Here is an 18,370-nt window from a genome sequence, read left to right as displayed (position 1 = left end):
CTGGACAGGGGACATCCAAGAATGGCTCCACTCCTCCATTTAGGGATTGTTCCCAGTCAAATCCTGATGGGAGGTCGGGGTTGGGGTCAGCGTCTCAAAGGGAAGGACAAAAGGTTGCAAGGATACGGCACCAACAGCACAGCAGCCATGGAGGAAGTACCGAAGAGAGGGGAAGAGATGGAGGACAGACTGCGCCTTCCTGGGGTGTTCGAGGGGGTTATCAGGAGGACCAGAGAAAAGGCTCAGTTGGTACCAGTGAAGTAAGAGGGGTCAGCTCCAGAGGTCCAAACAGTGACCAGCCCCCGCCTCTATCCCGCTCTGCATCGCACAACACTGAGGGCGAGGGCAGTGCCATGAAGAACCTAATGAACTACAGCTCCCAGCAGCCTCTTCTGTTGCCACATCGAGGCCCATTTGGAGGTCTGGGTTGCCTCAAGCAGGGTGGAGAGAGATCAGAGAAGGGGGACAGGGGAGGAGGAGCTAAAAGCAACACCTCCCTGCAAGACCCTCCCAAACAGTCGCTCCCTCCTCGCCGAGGCTCCGCTAACGAGGGCGAGAGGGGGGACAGAGGGGGGAAGGAGGCGGGGGAGGCAGGTGAGGGGGAGGTGCGACAGCCTCCGGTGGGTATTGCAGTAGCGGTAGCCAGGCCCCCCCATCGTTCCCCAGACAACACCCCCGGACATAGCAGACAGGGCAGGGTGCTGCCCAGCATGAAAGGTCAGACATCATTAATGCTCCTTGCTCTGAAAGTCAATTAATGCTATTTCTGTGTGTGTGTGTGTGTGTGTGTGTGTGTGTGTGTGTGTGTGTGTGTGTGTGTGTGTGTGTGTGTGTGTGTGTGTGTGTGTGTGTGTGTGTGTGTGTGTGTGTGTGTGTGTGTGTGTGTGTGTGTGTGTGTGTGTGTGTGTGTGTGTGTGTGTGTGCAGTATCTTATATTTCTGGGTCCTTTTTTGATGTTTACTGGGGACTTATTTCCGTAATCAAACGGAGACAAATTTGCAGAGAAGCTTTAAGCATGTCAGACCTTTAGCCTCAAACGGCTTCTAAATCACCACCACATGTAAATATATTTAGGAAGATTAATTGATTGCTCTTTTATATATTACACCCATATTACACCCTTAATGCACCCATATCACACCCAAATGACTTATTATTTCACAGTTATTAAACCATAATTACACCGTTATTACATTGTTATTAAACCCATTTTAAACATTGAGACAGCCTGTCAAATGACTGTAACCCAGAGATAGAGAAACCATTCACGGGTCAATCAACATTTTGCATGTTTGGGGAGGGTTGCTGATCCCTGCTTTCGTAATGGATGCAAAATCCTGGGATATTTGCATGTGAGGCATGTTGAGGGTTTATTGGTATACAAGAAAAGGTACAATGTATGGCATGCAATGAAGGTCACTATACGAGATGATGTGTACGAACATTTGCACATAGTCTTCAGTTGTTTTTGCTTTCAGATGTCCTGAAATTTAATGTCCCTTTGATTGTATTTCAGCCGTATCACGCCCGATGTATCCTCTGGGTCGGGAGGCAGAGGAGAGGAAGAGGATGACAGAGGAGCAGATCAGCCTTCATCACCTGGACAGAGAAATGATCATGAGGTAAATTCACACACACACACACACACACACACACACACACACACACACACACACACACACACACACACACACACACACACACACACACACACACACACACACACACACCCACATGCACTCGGTAGCATCTATTCAGGTTTTCTTCTCGTCTGATAAGCTGCACTTCTTTTATTCTCTCTCCCAGTCTGCGGCTCTGCTTCTCTTTCTCTCTCATCCCCTCACTCCATTTACTCTTCTCACCCTTTGATGTGGTATTTCTGTACCCCCTCTCTCTCTCCCTCCTCTCCCCCCCCACCCTCTCCAAGATGAGATGTGGTGCATTAATGTTACAGGGACTAATACGAATGTCTCTGAAGTATCAGGCTCTTATTATGTAGTCATATTAAGGGAAGAAAACATATAATGAGAACTCGTAGACCAGGAACAAGATGATGGCTGTTCCTGTTGCCGTCACATTTTCCTTTTTCTTGATGATTATAATGGTAGAAGTGGTAATGAAGATGACAAGGATGAAGATAATGATCATAATGATGGTGGTGGTGGTGGTGACAATAAGAGGGATAATGAAGATAATGACAAAGTTCACCCCCGCCTCGACAGGGAAAACAAGGAGCGCGTGGAGTTCGCCCGGATACACCCTTCCAGTAGTTGCCACGGCGACCTGACCTCTCACCTCCTGGTTCCCGGAGGGGCGAGCAGGTTAGGATCGGACCCCGCCGCTCACGCTCATCCGGCACACCACCACTGGATGCAACGCACAGGAAGTCCCTCCCTCTGGATGGGACATTCGTACGGTCAGTAGAGTAGAGTGGTTTTTAATGTTTGCGATTTTAAAAATAAGGCAATTTAAAGTGCCTTACAATAAACACTGAAAGAATTATGTCATGTGGCTGCAGAACAATTATAAAAATTCAGTTTAAAAGTGATTTAAAACCCAAAATAATACAAGTAAAGACAATATAACGGGTGTGAAATACAAAATAAAATGACGAGATATGGTATTTAATAAAAAGGCAGCGGGAAAGTCTACAGTCTTAATTTAAAAGAGGTGAGATTTGAATGTTTAATGCTTTTTAATATAATAAAAAGTCACAGCAAGTGTTATTTAATGACGGCAGTGCCTCCTGTAAACACCAGAAGTTTCCTCTTTTCTAAATGCGTTTTATTTTTTGGTTCAATGCATCCCAAGTTTTGTGCTTGGGATGTGAGCACCACCGTCTTTTTTACTGTAATAAAATAAGTATTTAAATCCTTTCCTCATTTGACTAAATGCATTATTTTCCCAGGTCTGAGCCACGTGGGGATGAGCCCCGGCTTCCCAGCAGGTCTTCAGCCCGTCTTGGGGTCGCTCACCCAAGACCCCAACTCCCAGCTGGTGGTCCTCCCGACAGAGCCCGGGCCTCATCATCACCTCGGTAGGCTAAGCATCTTTTTTTTACCACACACATCCAGCAGAGCCCTGACACTCACTGCCCCCTTTACTCCCTCCTTCTCTCGTTTTGTACCATCGGAGCCGCTTCCATTTCTCTCCCAGAGTTTTAGTATCATTGGCTAATCATAATATAATGCTCAACTAAGTCCCTCTGTCAGTGGGACCGTGTTTTATAGCTTCGTTAATGGGAGCAGCTATTCCATCGCCGCCCTCTGCATGTGCCAAGCGTTATGCAAACCATTTCAACTGGCGCTCATCCCTTGTGTGGTGGAGCACTGGACTTTCTGTGTGTGTGTGTGTGTGTGTGTGTGTGTGTTTGTGTATGGACGGTAAAGTTAGTTGTGCTCATAAATGGAACAAAAGAAGACATTGCTTAGTGTTAGGGGGTTGTATTGTACATCTTAGCCCTTTCTAGAGGAAGACAAGAGTATGCGTGTCTTTGTGTGTGTGTGTGTGTGTGTGTGTGTGTGTGTGTGTGTGTGTGTGTGTGTGTGTGTGTGTGTGTGTGTGTGTGTGTGTGTGTGTGTGTGTGTGTGTGTGTGTGTGTGTGTGTGTGTGTCAACGCTGCTTTGCAAACAGGCTGTGAAATTTAATTATCTCCCGCCTCCCTTGCCTCGCTCCGTGGGAGTTCCTGCAGAGAGGGGAAGTGCATCCACTGAACCCTTCCCCTGGGAAACATTAGCCCACTCAGGCTAATCTCACAGAACAAAGGTTCCCAGCGACAAGGCAGCCAAGGAGGGATGTGTGCATGTGTGTGTGGGTGTGTGTGTTAATGCAGGTACAAGTGTGTGTGTGTATCCTAACTCATACAGTATGTGCCCAGGGTTGGGGCTTTGCAGAAAATGTGTGTTTCCCTGAATAGTGATAAAAGTAGGTGAATGGAGGATGTGAAGCATGGATTGGTTGATTGTGTCTGAGGCTAACATACGGTTCACATATACGGTGTGTTTGTGTGTTTGTGTGTGTGTGTGTGTGTGTGTGTGTGTGTGTGTGTGTGTGTGTGTGTGTGTGTGTGTGTGTGTGTGTGTGTGTTTGAGTTAAAGTGGCCGAGCTTCCTGCAATCCAACATATAAAGAAGGAGCTGTTTATTTGTATGACTTTCCTGCAACACTGGACACTTGTTGCTGGATACAAATGTTTGAACTTCTATTATTCAGATCAAACTAAATGCTTTTGCTCCTGCAGATGTTTTGGAGCAGTCAGGTCTGTGGCCCCCTGTGTACGGAGGCAGAGGCCCTCCGTCTCACCTGCAGCATCATTCGGTCTACTCCCGCTCCTCATTCCTACGTCAGCAGGAGCTGTACGCCCTGCAGCACCAGCACCAGCAGCAGCAGAGAGCCATGGAGCACATGCAGCGACACTCGATAGGACAGGTAACCAAAACGAATACAAAATATTGCGTGTTAAATATAAGACATTTGTTGAGAAGTTACATGTCAGTCTGAGAAATGTTGTAAATGTATTATTGTGCAATTAAGGACAAACGAGAAAATGAAAATGGTTTAGGTGTGGCCCTTTTGCGGTCTAACATTGCCAGATCATTTGGAGATCACACAGTGTTTAGAAGACGATTTGATATTTCTCTTGTTTGTATTGTATTTAAATAAGTTGTGATTTATTTTATCCATACTGCTTAAGATTTTATGCAGTAAAAATAAAGTTTAAAGAGGATAAACTATATTCTTCCCTCTCGGTTTCCTTTTCTAAAGCGAAAACACGAGGAGCATGCTATCACCATAGAGGAATCTCCCCACGAATCTCCCGCATCCAGAACTCTTTCCTCTTCCTCCTCCTCTTCGTCCACCGCCTCCTCTCATGTGGCCAAACCCTTCTCCCACACCCCGCCTCCACCCAAGACGCCCACGCAGTCCCCGGGGATGTGTCCCAGCAGCCGTCAGTCTCCGTGCTATCACTCCCCGTCCCGGCGATCGCACCCGCCGAACCCACTGACCCCCGCACCGAGCCCTGCAGCGGCGGCGCCTCGCTCCCCCGCCCTCAGCCCTGCTCCCTCACACCTTTCTAAGGGCCTGGAGAGGGGCAGTGACAGAGGGGAGGGACAACCACCACAGGACTACCCACAATCCCTAGAGCCAGGTGAGTGTGTTGGCATGACGTGGTTAAGTAGGCTGAACAAAAAGTAAGCATCTCTATGACAAAAAGGAATGGGATTTTGACTTTAAGACAAGGCATCCTTAAGTTGTAAAATGCAAACTCATTCCCGGGTTTTAGGACTTGTTCGTGAACCACTCTAAATCTGATTTTAGATTTCACCAGCAGGTTGAAAATTCAGATGACAAAAACATAGGCCGAGAGTTAGAGACGAGACAGAGATGGAGAGGTGTGGTGGGACAGAAAAAAGAGAGTAAGATAGAGGATGCTGCTGCAGAAACGTAGCACCGGTCTTTGAAGCGTGGTCTTCTTTTGATTTTGCAGAAGTTGTTTGAAGCATGGCTGATCCCTTGCTCTGTGTGCCCTTGAGTGTGTGTGTGTGTGTGTGTGTGTGTGTGTGTGTGAGTGTGTGGGCATGTTATCCTCAGAGAGCTAAAGAGGGACAGCGGGCAGGTCAGTCATTAAGGTCACAGAAAGCATATGGGCACTCAGTGTGTGTGTGAGTTTGACCTGCCATAGTGTGTGTGTGTGTGTGTGTGTGTGTGTGTGTGTGTGTGTGTGTGTGTGTGTGTGTGTGTGTGTGTGTGTATGTGTGTGTGTTGCTTTAAGCTTGCATGTGTGTCATGAGAAGAAGGTCAGAGAGATCTTCAGACGGGCCCTCCTTATCCTTCAGGGGTCCTTGAGAAAGAACAGGCGGAAGGATATGCATTCATCTGTTGTCAGGGGGGTGGAGGGATACCATCAATAATAAAAAGCGCAGGGGTGACAGGGCCGGCGCTGCAATCACAGGAAGACGGCAGGGTGTCATCAATATCCCACATAGATCTATACACTCACTCACACACACACATCCAAAACATATACTTTACACTACTGTACACACACACACACACACACACACACAGGAGCAGGCACTCTGTGTGTTTTCAGCACCCTGCTGTCAGTGTATTATGCCGACTGTAATCACATGCGTCCTCCTGTGCCTGAACAGAATGGCAATGAATACAGAAAGGGAAAGGGCCTCAGTTAAAGACACAGGGATGTTCTGTTTTCTGACGCTTTTTAAAATTATTTTGTAGAGTTTGTCGGCTAGTGAAATGGTGTTATATGCTATTTGACGTTCGCTTTTCCTCTTTGCTCCAGACCTACCACCTGTTTACACCTACCCTCCGATCACCATGGGCTACAAGGCCGGACCCTCGCCTCCCGAAGCTCGATTGGCCGAACAAGCCACGGTGGAGGCGGAGCCAGCAGAGCCAGACTCCAAGCCCCGCCCACACCCCTTCCACATCACCGTAGAAGAAGTAAGGAGGGAAGAAGAAGATGAGAGAGACTGTGAAGTTGTGGAATCCCAGAGTACGGTTGTGAATGAGGAGAAGGAAGAGAGCAGGGTGGAAGTGAAAGGATTCTCAGAGCCCAAGAGCGAGATTTCTGGATTGCCGCCATGCCCTTCCCCAGCTCTTATCCAAGATTCATCTTGCCCCGCCACAGCCACGGGCAAAACCCTAAAAGTAGAGCTCTCCCCGGGCTGCCCGGGCCAGGAGGCCGGCCTGGAGGAGCCCCAAATATCCAAAGAGCAGGAGGATGATAATAAACATGGAATAGAGGACATGCAGAAGGATCAGGGGGAGAAAATAGGGCCTGAAACAACAGAATGTACTGTGTTTGGAGAGGAGAAGGTGGAGGACAAAGATGGAGAGAATGTAGAGGTGGTGGAGGATGAGGAGGAGGAGGAAAAGGAGAAGGATATTCCAGACGAAGACTCAGTGGAAGTAAGGTGTATTTCTCCTGCTCCTTCCCCCTCCTCTGACACCGTCCTCCTCCCCACCACGGGCACAGCAGCTCAGCTCCAAGGTGCCTACATGTGGAGCCTGGAGCTCCTGATCGCTGCGACTCTGTGCGCCTCCAGAGATGCCTTGTACCCTCCTGTACCTGCTGTCATGGCCCCGAGCCCCACACCCCACCACGGCATGGAGATACTGGGAGAACTGGCCGAGTTGGAGATCCAGCAGAGGAGCAGAGAGAACGACGCTGAGGGTGAGTTCATCTGATTTTGGGTTTTTTCTGTTAAGGCCTTCCAACGTGATGTTAAATGCCTCTTTTAAAATCTTTGAAAAGTCAGTGAAATATCTGTCGATTTAAACCGATATTGACCCCAATCCTATTTAAAAAGGTCCTGTAAACAAATGACATCATGTTGTAAAAAAGACTAAATACTTCTTAAATTAGATCAAGGACACATAAAAAAAAAACGTACTGTAGCCTAATTCTTTTCCTGACTACACACACAAACACACACACAGCAGGGCCTGGTGTGCATTCCAGATGTGGACCTCAAAAAACACACACACACACATATATCTCACTCGCTGCCCTGCTTACTTCCTCTGCTCTGACTCTATTTCTTGCCCATAGACCGTATTTCCTCCTCTGGGAAGGGTGTGTGTGTGTGTGTGTTTGTGTTTGTGTTTAACAGGGACACAGAGATGGACAAATTAGCTGAGCTTCAGACACAAGCCAGAACAGACACACACACACACACACACACACACACACATACACACACACACACACACACACACACACACACACACACACACACACACACACACACTTTTCCCAGTGTGTCCCCCAGGCTCTGGCGTCTTGCTTTGCTAATTAGACCCTTTCCTTTAAAACACTTCTCCTGTAAGCGCTCCTATTTTCCTCTCGTCCCTCTGAGAGAAAGTGTTTTTATTTATGCCAGCATGTGTGTGTGTGTGTTGTGTGTTTGTGTGTGTGTGCGTGTGTGTGTGTGTGTGTGTGTGTTTGCATGCATTTGTGTGTGTGCATGCGTAAGCTGTTAAGTAATCCCAGATGAATCCCGGCTCTCCTCCATCAAGCCTCTATGTGTCTCTCCACCTCCTCCCTCTTTGTTATCCCCCCCCCCCCCCCCACCTGCTTCTCCTTTCTCTCTTTTTTCTTTTTTTATTAAACCAATGTAATCTTGTGTGTGAATCCTGCCTCTGCAAGCCTTGTCTACAGAATTAATAAGTGTAAAAAATCATAAGTCGCTCTGCAGCTGTCTGTGCATGCATGTGTGTGTGAGATACCGAGTGTGTGCATTTGTTTACATGTGCACGCACGTGCTTAGCATGTGTAATAGGTGTGAAATCAATAAGTCCTGTCGCGGCGTGGAAAACGTTTTCTCCAAATTGCAACACATTTATTTGAAACCCGCCCTGTCCGCGTTGCACGGAATATTATTAATACCGCTCGTGGCAGTTTTGTCATCCTGAATGTGTTTGGGAGATGAAACCGATCCCAGACAGATGCATTAATGCCGCTCCTCCACACGGAGGGATATCTCAGCCGTTTGCAGGAGATCGCAATTACAGATTAGGGAATCAAGTGATGCTTTCCCCCTGCAGTATAAATTAGCAGCATAACTTCTATTTACACTACACTGACTGAAAAAACTGAAACGTTGGCTTTAATTAAAGGTATACTGTACGTCAACAGATTTCACACAACTGTGTTGGGTTAGTTGAAAGCAATAATATTAAGTTGAACCTAATTTTCTTCATTTAAACTTAATATTATTGTTTACAACAAACCTAATACAGTAATGTGAAATCTGTTGACATAATGCATTTAATTAAAGACAACGCTTCAGTTTTTCCGGTGTATTTTCATCTTTTAAAACCTTTGAATATTTGTGACACATCTGTGAAATTGGGCCAAAAAGAGTAATTTTGTGTATCCATTACAGTTGCATCTAGCAATTACTTTGTATTTCTTACACTTAATCTGCTCATTATTTTTGTAGATGAATCATTCAGAATATTTACTTCCAGAAAATGGTTTACATTTCTTGATATTCAGACCAAATCCTTGAGATTTAGAATTTAGTAGGATTTAATACAGAGACATTATGACGCTGTTTTTGGATGAAAATGTAATTGAACGTTAATTGATTATCAGAAAAAGTGCCAATTATTTTTCAGACAATCCTTCAATTGACTCGGCAAATAATCGTCACGGCTCTACTATCCTTTTTAAATAAAACCTGAATACAAATAACATTATCTTGAAGTAATAAAATACTAGATTAAGGATAAATAAAAAGCCTAATTATTTTGTATAAATTAGCAGCATTACTTATATTCACACACACATGGAGGAGCTGTGTGTGTCATAGTACTCCTTTAAGTTTCAGCTCAATAAACGTCCTTAATGACCCTTAATGACGACGAGGCCCATATTAACTGTAATGTTTTTTAATTTTCCTCCACTGTTTTTGTTTTCCCCCCTGTGCTTCCTCTTATTACACCATTCACACCCTTTAGGGACCCAGTGTGGTGTTATTACTGTGCAAAGATCTGTGTGTGTGTGTGTGTGTGTGTGTGTGTGTGGGGTGCATTGTGGGCGGAAGGTATCTATTGATCGTGGCCATCCTCCAAACCAGGCGTGGTGATGTCAGCGGTGATGTCATCCTGTCAGGGTAATCGGAGCGTGCCATTGGCTCAGAGGTCTGACAGATGAGACGGCGGTGACCTCTGCGAGGCGGGACAGGACAAAGCCTCTCTGTCTCCCCCCTCTCACCTGTCGTCCTCTCACCCGTTTGTTTCCTTTTGGTGGATGGAGACTCCATCCTTCCTCTTCTTTCTCTATGTACTGCATTTCTGTCATAGACACACACGCACGCACACACATACACACACACACACACACACAGGTTTTAATAACATCAGATGTCAGTGAATAGGCCGTGCAGCTCCAGTGCACAGACTGAGAGGGATCCAGTAAACCTTTCCTCACCTCCTGTTCTCCTTTCCTTTTCCTATTCTCCTCTCTTACAATTATCTCCACTCTGTCCTTTCTTCCTTATCTTCATTTCTTTTGCTTGATTTTCATTTCCTCTTCTTCCTTTCCTTTCCTTTTCCTTCTCGATCCTTTCCGTTTCTTTTCTACTCTACTTCCTCCTTTCCTAACCTCTATTCCTTTCCTTCCTCTCTCCTCTCCATCTCTTTCTCTTCCTCTCCTTTCTTTATTCTCTTATCACCTCTCCTTCTTTCCTTCCTCTCTTCTCTTCGTCTCTCCTTGGTTCCTCTCCTTGAAGGGGAAATTGGATTCTGTCCATGTCCATAATGAGGAGATGTAGGAGAATAAATAGATAGCTCAATAAACACTTTGCCTCTTATTGCTTCTCCTCCCCTTTACTCCCCATCGCCTCCCTCCCTTCTTTTCACTGCGCTGCACTTCTCCTCCTCCTATTCCTCCTCCCTCCTCCCTCCTTACACCTCTTGTTCTCCTCATCTCCAGTTCTGCCTCACACACTCACGTCTGCGAGGCTCAGCGAAAATGTTTAAGTTGCACGTGTGAGTTCCGTGGAGTGAGTGTGTATGATTTGTCTAGGTTTGTATGTGTGTGTGCCTTAATATGTGGGTGTGTTTGACTTAGTGTGTGTGTGTGTGTGTGTGTGTGTGTGTGTGTGTGTGTGTGTGTGTGTGTGTGTGTGTGTGTGTGTGTGTGTGTGTGTGTGTGTGTGTGTGTGTGTGTGTGTGTGTGTGTGTGTGCGTCTCATGAATATTCTGTTTCATCCGCTGGTGCTGTGACAATGACAGAGTTAATGACAGTGACAGATGTAGAGATCGTTTCTCTACCGCTCCCCCTCCTGTGTGTGTGTGTGTGTGTGTGTGTGTGTGTGTGTGTGTGTGTCCTATTAAGCAGGAACACCAGTATACATCAAATAAACTACACAGCTAATATCATAAATATCATCACTTTTCAAGGCACAGTTTTCATCGTTCCAGAAATAAATCCGTTGAGCGCGCAGCGTGTTTTATATCGCAGTGTCAGCCGCTCTGTGATGTTTCAATCTAATCCCAAAACAATCCGTCTCCTCGCAGGTGAGGACATGCTGACCTTCGACCTCCACAGTCTGGCGACGCTGGCGGCCGCCCGAGCCCTGGAGGTGGGGGGAGGGGCTGTAAATGTGGGGGCGGACCGGCAGTGTCCAATCAGGAAGAGGCTCAACCTGCGCAGGAAGTGCAGCTGGACGCCTCGCCACGAGCCGGTGAGGCTTTGCTGAATATTCAGTGTTTGTTCATGCAAACATGAATCATTCATGCTGAAACAATGGACACACACCTCATTTGTTTGGGATTTACTAAGCTTTAAAGAAATGCATCCCAACTACCATACCGGGAGAATATGTATATGTTTTGTTCCCTAACCTTTTTAGGCCTTAATCTAATACTTTAAATGAAGCAACTGAAGGCTAAGAAAATTAGCCCATAACCCCTTTAAGTGATGCAAGTACAGACATGAAAATCACCGATGCAAACTGTAGTATGCTGTGTTTTAATTAATAATAGTCAGACAAATACCATTTTAATTATCAATGGTAAAATTGCCATTAATGTGAAATGAGAAGCACATTTTTTGTGGTTTAATATTGAAGTTTTGAGCAGAAATTTAGTCTAAGTCTAAGAACAACCAGCGCTACTTTTTATATTATAACTGAATCTGATTTGAGACTTTAAGCACCTGCTGTTGGGTGGATCAACATTTATCTTTACTTTAAACCATCCCAGAAATAAATCTGGCGACAGGAAATATATCATTTGATTCAGGGTTATTGACTTTCAAATAAATGCATCTAAAATCTATTAGAAATCTATTCCTAAAAACCTCTAAATCACTTAAAACGTCTTCTTAATTGTTGACACATTTTTTACATGCGACACAACTCAATCTCCCAAAAAACCCTTGAATATAAGCGTGAACTGACATGCATGCACCTGCAGTGACCAAACGTCTAAAATACAGATGAATCCATCCAATCATCAAGCTGCTCAAACAGAAGAGGACTCCTTCACATCCAATGACTGTTAAACTCAGATTGTGTTCAGCATTGAAATTCCTCTGCTTTCTGTGTGTGTGTGTGTGTGTGTGTGTGTGTGTGTGTGTGTGTGTGTGTGTGTGTGTGTGTGTGTGTGTGTGTGTGTGTGTGTGTGTGTGTGTGTGTGTGTGTGTGTGTGTGTGTGTGTGTGTGTGTGTGTGTGTGTGTGTCAGGTGTGCCCAGTGAAGGGCTCCATGGAGACGATGGGAGGGGAGGAACTGTCCATGCGTGTCCAGCTGGCTGAGCTACAGCGCCGCTACAAAGAGAAACAGAGAGAACTGGCCAAGCTACAGAGGAAACACGACCACCAGTGAGCAGAGACGACACACACACACACACACACACACACACACACACCCTCTTTTTGTCTGTGTTGAGCGGTGCATTCCAACATGTCTGCTGTCATGCTGCATCCTCCCTGATTCTTCCTGACTTTCCGTTCATACTTAATGCAGTTTGACCCGACACAAGTTTCCTCCTGATTTCTCCTGCTGTCCGGACTCCATCTTTGATCTCTCTCCTCCTCCTTCTTGTCTTTCCCCTCTCTGCAGGAAAGAGGAGACGTCTCGCAGTCCTGCCCGCCGGGGGCCCGGTCGCCCCCGCAAGCGAAAGTCGGCCCCCGGCCCAGCTGCCTCGGAGAGCTCTAAGAGACTCAGGTCAGTCCTCTGATATTGCGTCAGTATAATCAGTGTGATTGGCAAGCCCCGCTCATTCATCCTGATTTCTGTTTGTGTTCTTACTGAAAGGCGCGGCTGATTTTCAAGAAGTTCTTCTTCAGCTGAATTGATTCGAATGCTCTATAGCTGATGATTTGCTTGATTGGGCACTGGAAGGAGCCTCACACACACGCACACTCTCACACATACACACACACACACACACACAATGGGTTATGTGATGGGAGCTGATTTTAAATGAGAGAAAGTAATGGAGATGAGACCTTCATTAATCATCATTAATCACTTTTAATCATATTTATCACTTGCATTGATTATGTCCCGATTCCCCGTGAACCTCGAGCATATTAATACAGCCGGACAAAGTCCTGATGCACAGTTATTACAGTGATCAACGACTCGACAACACCCCCACCCGCCGCAACACACAACCACACATTATTTAACACCTTTCCACACACACACACACACTTGGAGGCTGCCACACATTCCCGCACACTACTGCAAACACACACACACACACACACACACACACACACACACACACACACACACACACACACACACACACACACACACACACACACACACACACACACACACAGCCTGCGTTCAACACTCATAATGATAAATGTGTTTTCTCATGCTGCCCCACCTCTGTTAGCATGTGCACCCCTCGCCTTGATAAAATGATTAGAGAAACTCAGGGTTTGTCACGGTTACCATGATTAGAAGGCGCTAATGAAAATGACAATGAAAGGCTTTAGTCATACATACAACACACACACACACACACACACACACACACACACACACACACACACACACACACACACACACACAACTTGTTTAATTAGTAGCGCTGGTTGCTACGTGCCTGAGCAGGATCTCTGTTGTTAATAACAAGCAATGTATCGTTTGTTTACGCTTTCATCTTCTCGAGAGAGAGATGCGGGTTGAAATGAAAAAGGGCGAGAGTGAGAGAGATAGAGAGGCGTTTCTGAAAAGCAGCAGACCAAGCCTTTTGATACACACGTGCGCTTTATGGACAAAAGTATGTGGACATTGAAATGAAGATCGTGCTATTAGGCGTCCATTTCTTTGCTTTGTCTCCGAGCTGCAGAGGTCTGCATTTGAGAGATTGGACTTTACTTTAAAGGATAAAGGTGTTGAAGAGAAGAGAAAAGCCGGCCATTATGGAAAGAAGTGAGACACACTAACCGTTCAAATGGGGATGATAAACCGAACAAGTGATGGCAAAAGTGTGTGTGATTGTCAGATGCAGCCCTTAGCTTTTCCAGCATGGTGTGTGGTCCGTATGAGTGTGTGTGTGTATATGGCGTTTTGCGAGCCAAGTGTTCGATGATCCGAAAAGCACTGTGTTTAAAGCATACTAACGCCCTGACGTCTGACTGACAGACGGCGTTCCCGTTCATTCCGAAGGTGTCGGATGGAGTCGGGGTCAGGGCTCTGTTCAGCCAGTCAGGTTCTCCAGCAAAAAGCATTTGGAAATGGATCCCTTTATGTACCTGTGAGCTGGGAAACAGGAAAGGGCCTTCTCCAACTGGGAAGGCTAATACCATTGACTGAAGCTGTGATACAAATACAGCGTGGGGCCTAAACAGCAAAAACCCTATGTGGTTTTTGGACATTTTCTGTATCATATAGAGAAATAATACCTCTATATCGTATCGTTGTTGAAGATTTGACATGAGCTGAACTCTGCAGCTTCAGAGGGGTTAAAGGTCACAGTTTTTGTTACTCTCCTCTCCTTCCCTTCCTGTCCTCTTATCCCTTCCTCTCATGTCCTTTCCTTTGCTATACTCTTCTTTGTTTTCCTTTCCTATACGTTCATCTTCTCCTCACACCTTCCCCTGTCCTCTTCTCTCCTTTTATCCTTTCCCTTCTCAACTTCTTACCCTTTCCTTTCCTTTCATTCCCATTCCTTTCATGTTTCCCTTCTATCCTTTTTCCAACCATCTCCTTCTTTTCCTTTTCCTCTTTTCTTTGCCTTTCATTTGTTCCCTATACTTTCCTCTTATTTTTCTCATTCCTCTCATCTCCCATTTCCTTTATCTTGTCCTCTCCTCCTCCTCTTCTCCTTTCCTCTCTTCTATCCTCTCCTTCATTTCTTCTCTTCCTATCTCTTCTCTTTTTTCTCTTCACCTCTCCTATTGTCTTCACTCTTTCCTCTCGTGTCTTTTTTCCTTTATCTTGTCCTTTCCTTCACTCTCCTCTCTTTTTCCTCCTCTGCCCCTCTCTCTCTCCTTTCCTCTCCCGGGAGCGGAGATGCAGAGAGCCAAACCTTCCCTCTGTGGGAATATAGAATTCACCTGCCCTCAGACACCAGCTGCTAATAGAGTGTGTGTGTGTGTGTGTGTGTGTGTGTGTGTGTGTGTGTGTGTGTGTGTGTGTGTGTGTGTGTGTGTGTGTGTGTGTGTGTGTGTGTGTGTGTGTGTGTGTGTGTGTGTGTGTGTGTGTGTGTGTGTGTGTGTGTGTGTGTGTGTGTGTGGGAGAGAGCATACAATGAAGGAATGACAGAGAGAGGGTGAGATAGAGAGGGGGAGAGAGAGAGGAAGGGAGGAGTAGTGTTCAATAGAGGTTAGTGTTTATCGATCCAGTCCTGGAGCTCCGGTCAACGGACAGACTCCCCCCGAGACTGCTTCATCTCTCTCTTTCTGTCTCTCTCCCTTCCCCCTCAACTCTTCTCCGCCCCCCTCTGTCTCCCGCTGTCTCTTCTCCCTCCCTCACACCAGATAATTCTTACCCCTTTCATGTGTTGATTCAGCAGAGTTTCATATGTTCGCACGGCCGCTGAATATTTCTGTGTTTGCCGTCAAACTGCGCCGTCTCTCTCTTACCTCATCAAAGTTATGAGACAGAGAGGGAGACTGGCGGGGGAGAGAGGGAGACAAGAATGAATGAACCCAAGTGAGACAAAACTAGAAATAGCAGAGAGGCAGAGAAAAATCCTCCATGAAAGGAAAGAAATGTGTGATGGGATTGATTCTGTGATCTGGTTCATATATGATAAAGTCTCATTTGAGTGTGTCTCCGCTGTGTCTTCCAGGTTGGATTTATTGGAGGAAAAAGCCAGGAAGAAAATGTCCAATCACGTCTTCTCCAGCCACAGCTCTGCACAGGTCGGTCTCAGCCACTTCCTGCTGCTAATGTTTTTGTTCTTTCCTGAATATTTCAATTAGCGGAAAAGAAATTAGTCAATAATTAGCTTTTCCCGCCCCCGGTCTGCAGATGAAAGCCCGCTGTAAGCACAGAGGTCGGCCCAGCGCCCTGAGCTCCAGGATGGCCCGGCGGGTGACCCAGCTGAAGCAGAAGGCTGCGGCCCATCGTGGTGCATCGTCTTCAGGCATGCTGCACTGCCGAGGGACCCCTGGGGAGGAGGACGCCTCCAACAGTCACTGCAGACAAGGAAGCAAAGGTGGGTAGAGACCGAGCATATATAAAAGGCAAGGGAAGTTAAAGGGGCCCTGTGATGCTTTTTGAGGTTTTCCCTTTCCTGTAGTGTGTTGTATAGGTTGTTGTGCATGTAAATAGTCAGAGTAAGAGAGAAATAAAGACCTTTTTGAACATTAAAGCGTGGAGACATGTCACAGTAGAGACACAAAAAAGTGCTTTATAAGCCAGACACTGAACTCCTCCTCGTGTTGTCGTCTCTCCATCAGACATGCAGCAGGACTGGGAGGCTGGTCAGAAGAGGAAGAGGGGTCGAAAGCCCAAAGTAATGATGGCCGTCCACACCAAAAGAGCTCACCACAAGGACGACCGGACCTCCGACAAAAAACAGGAAGTCAGGGAGGAGAAGAGTGAAAGCGAGAGCTCGGAGCACGGTGAGTTCAGTTCAGGGCCAGTGTCTGTAGGCGTGGATATCTCTGCAGCTTTACACAACTTCCAATTTTATTTTAACACATATTTAGCCAGACATTGTGCTAGGTGTGATTTGGATAATGCAACAGTCCACATGTTTGATAACTGTGCAGCTCCACTGCCTCACTCCAGACTTCCTGAATATGATTATGTCATTAGCTGGTTTCTTACTCTAGCCTGTGTGTCTGATTGTGACACACTCTTATGTAGTCTGTAGTATCCTCCAGCCACAGTTTCACAGGTTATTACACATATGAGTCGAGCTGTGGCGGGTGGCTGAAAGAACATCAGCCAGACACTGCGAGATTTCGCTCTCAAGCATGCATGTGTGTGTGTGTGTGTGCGTGCGTGTGTGCGCGCGCGCTCGTGAAGCCTCTGAGAGTGAGATGTCTGCCGTCATCGAGGGGGCCCTCCTCTCACTTCCCAGCTCGTCTGTCACACCGTTAAAACCGTTAACGACTTGCCACAGGCATGCAACACAGCCACTCCGGCCCTCAACGCCACGCCGTAATGTGAGCCTCGCTCTAGCCCGGCTCAGAATCTCACACCCTGGACTTCCCCTCTTCTTCACCTCCCCGACATCGTGAAAATGACCGAGGTTCAAACGTGAGGAGAAAGAAATCCTCCTGACTTTTAAACAAAATGGCTCAGACGAGAAGACGGTTGGATTCAGACCAACAAACCTTAAAGACAGCGCTCAAATCTGACTGACCTCGTGACCTCGATGAATCCGAGATATAGTGGTTGAATATGTGTGTGTGTGTGTGTGTGTGTGTGTGTGTGTGTGTGTGTGTGTGTGTGTGTATGTGTGGTGTGTGCGTGCATGTCCCAGTGTGTGTGTGTGTGACTGAGGCGAAGTGTTGACGAGAACGCCATGTAAGTGACAAGTGTGTCAGAGATGTGTCGACACCCGACACGACCCCCTGCAGTCAGCGACACACAGCTGCCAATAACAAACTGTGTGTGTGTTTGTGTGTGTGTGTGTGCTGCATATGTGCATGTGTGTCAACATTTGCTCCCCGTCACTGCGCTTAAGGAACAAGCCGATCATTATTATGCAGCTTGGAGTTAATATGTGACAAAATGTGGCACTTTAAAAGCCTCAGAGAAAAGTTTGTTACATTTCTCTGCTCACTTTGTGTATTCACGGCTACGAGCGTGTAGCCACAGGCTGGAGAACTGAACTGTACATGCTAGAGGAATATTGAAAGCTAGCTGTCAATACTCCTCATCAAGTGAGTCCCTGGCTTTAGCTAACAGTGTTTACATGTAGATCGCTTCAAGCCGACTGACTGATCATATTGATGTTGTGATTTCCACAGAGGAGGAGGAAGAGGAGGACGGCAGCTACGACAGCGAAGACGGAGCCGGTGACATCCAGATTAGCTCATCCTCTAAAGAAGCTCCTGCAAACCCTGCCGGGATTCTGCCCTTTTTATCGCAGTCCTCCAAGCTCCAAGCAAACCAGAAAGCCGGGAGTAAGAGACCAGTGCCTCCTGGTGAGACCTTTGTACTAGTCTGTGTATCCACTGCTGTCACCAGGCTTCTTACTCGAAGTGAAGGAACACATTAATATTTGAGGAGTTTGGAGAATCTACATTGTTTTAGCTTTGAATTATTTCTGAATCTAAAAAGGTTTCTTGGAATTGTGGGGTGATTTTGCTAAAAAACAAGGTTTTGCAGGGGTATTATGAATGGTTTGTGCACATTTGTTTTCTAACAATCCTTAATCTGGATTTAAGTACGGAATAAAAGTGTA

General features: G+C 46.4%; 1 protein-coding gene across 1 annotated transcript in view; it reads left to right on the top strand.

Moving 5' to 3' along the window:
* Positions 1–18,370, top strand: part of bahcc1b (BAH domain and coiled-coil containing 1b) — a 58,663-nt gene that overhangs the window by 28,520 nt on the left and 11,773 nt on the right. Inside the window, exons 5-18 of the mRNA XM_063893630.1 lie at positions 1–717; positions 1,517–1,622; positions 2,223–2,416; positions 2,909–3,037; positions 4,240–4,427; positions 4,764–5,148; positions 6,307–7,200; positions 11,055–11,221; positions 12,223–12,359; positions 12,601–12,705; positions 15,797–15,869; positions 15,979–16,165; positions 16,410–16,574; positions 17,934–18,110. The exon at positions 1–717 is cut by the window's left edge and continues 1,206 nt beyond it. Coding sequence (XP_063749700.1) covers positions 1–717; positions 1,517–1,622; positions 2,223–2,416; positions 2,909–3,037; positions 4,240–4,427; positions 4,764–5,148; positions 6,307–7,200; positions 11,055–11,221; positions 12,223–12,359; positions 12,601–12,705; positions 15,797–15,869; positions 15,979–16,165; positions 16,410–16,574; positions 17,934–18,110 — 3,624 coding nt within the window. The remainder of the gene's footprint in view (positions 718–1,516; positions 1,623–2,222; positions 2,417–2,908; positions 3,038–4,239; positions 4,428–4,763; positions 5,149–6,306; positions 7,201–11,054; positions 11,222–12,222; positions 12,360–12,600; positions 12,706–15,796; positions 15,870–15,978; positions 16,166–16,409; positions 16,575–17,933; positions 18,111–18,370) is intronic.

This window comes from Eleginops maclovinus, chromosome 10 (genome assembly GCF_036324505.1).
Source record: "Eleginops maclovinus isolate JMC-PN-2008 ecotype Puerto Natales chromosome 10, JC_Emac_rtc_rv5, whole genome shotgun sequence".
Lineage (NCBI taxonomy): Eukaryota > Metazoa > Chordata > Actinopteri > Perciformes > Eleginopidae > Eleginops > Eleginops maclovinus.
The sequence above is the reverse complement of the archived record's forward strand: the minus strand, read 5'-3'. Positions and strand labels throughout refer to the sequence as shown.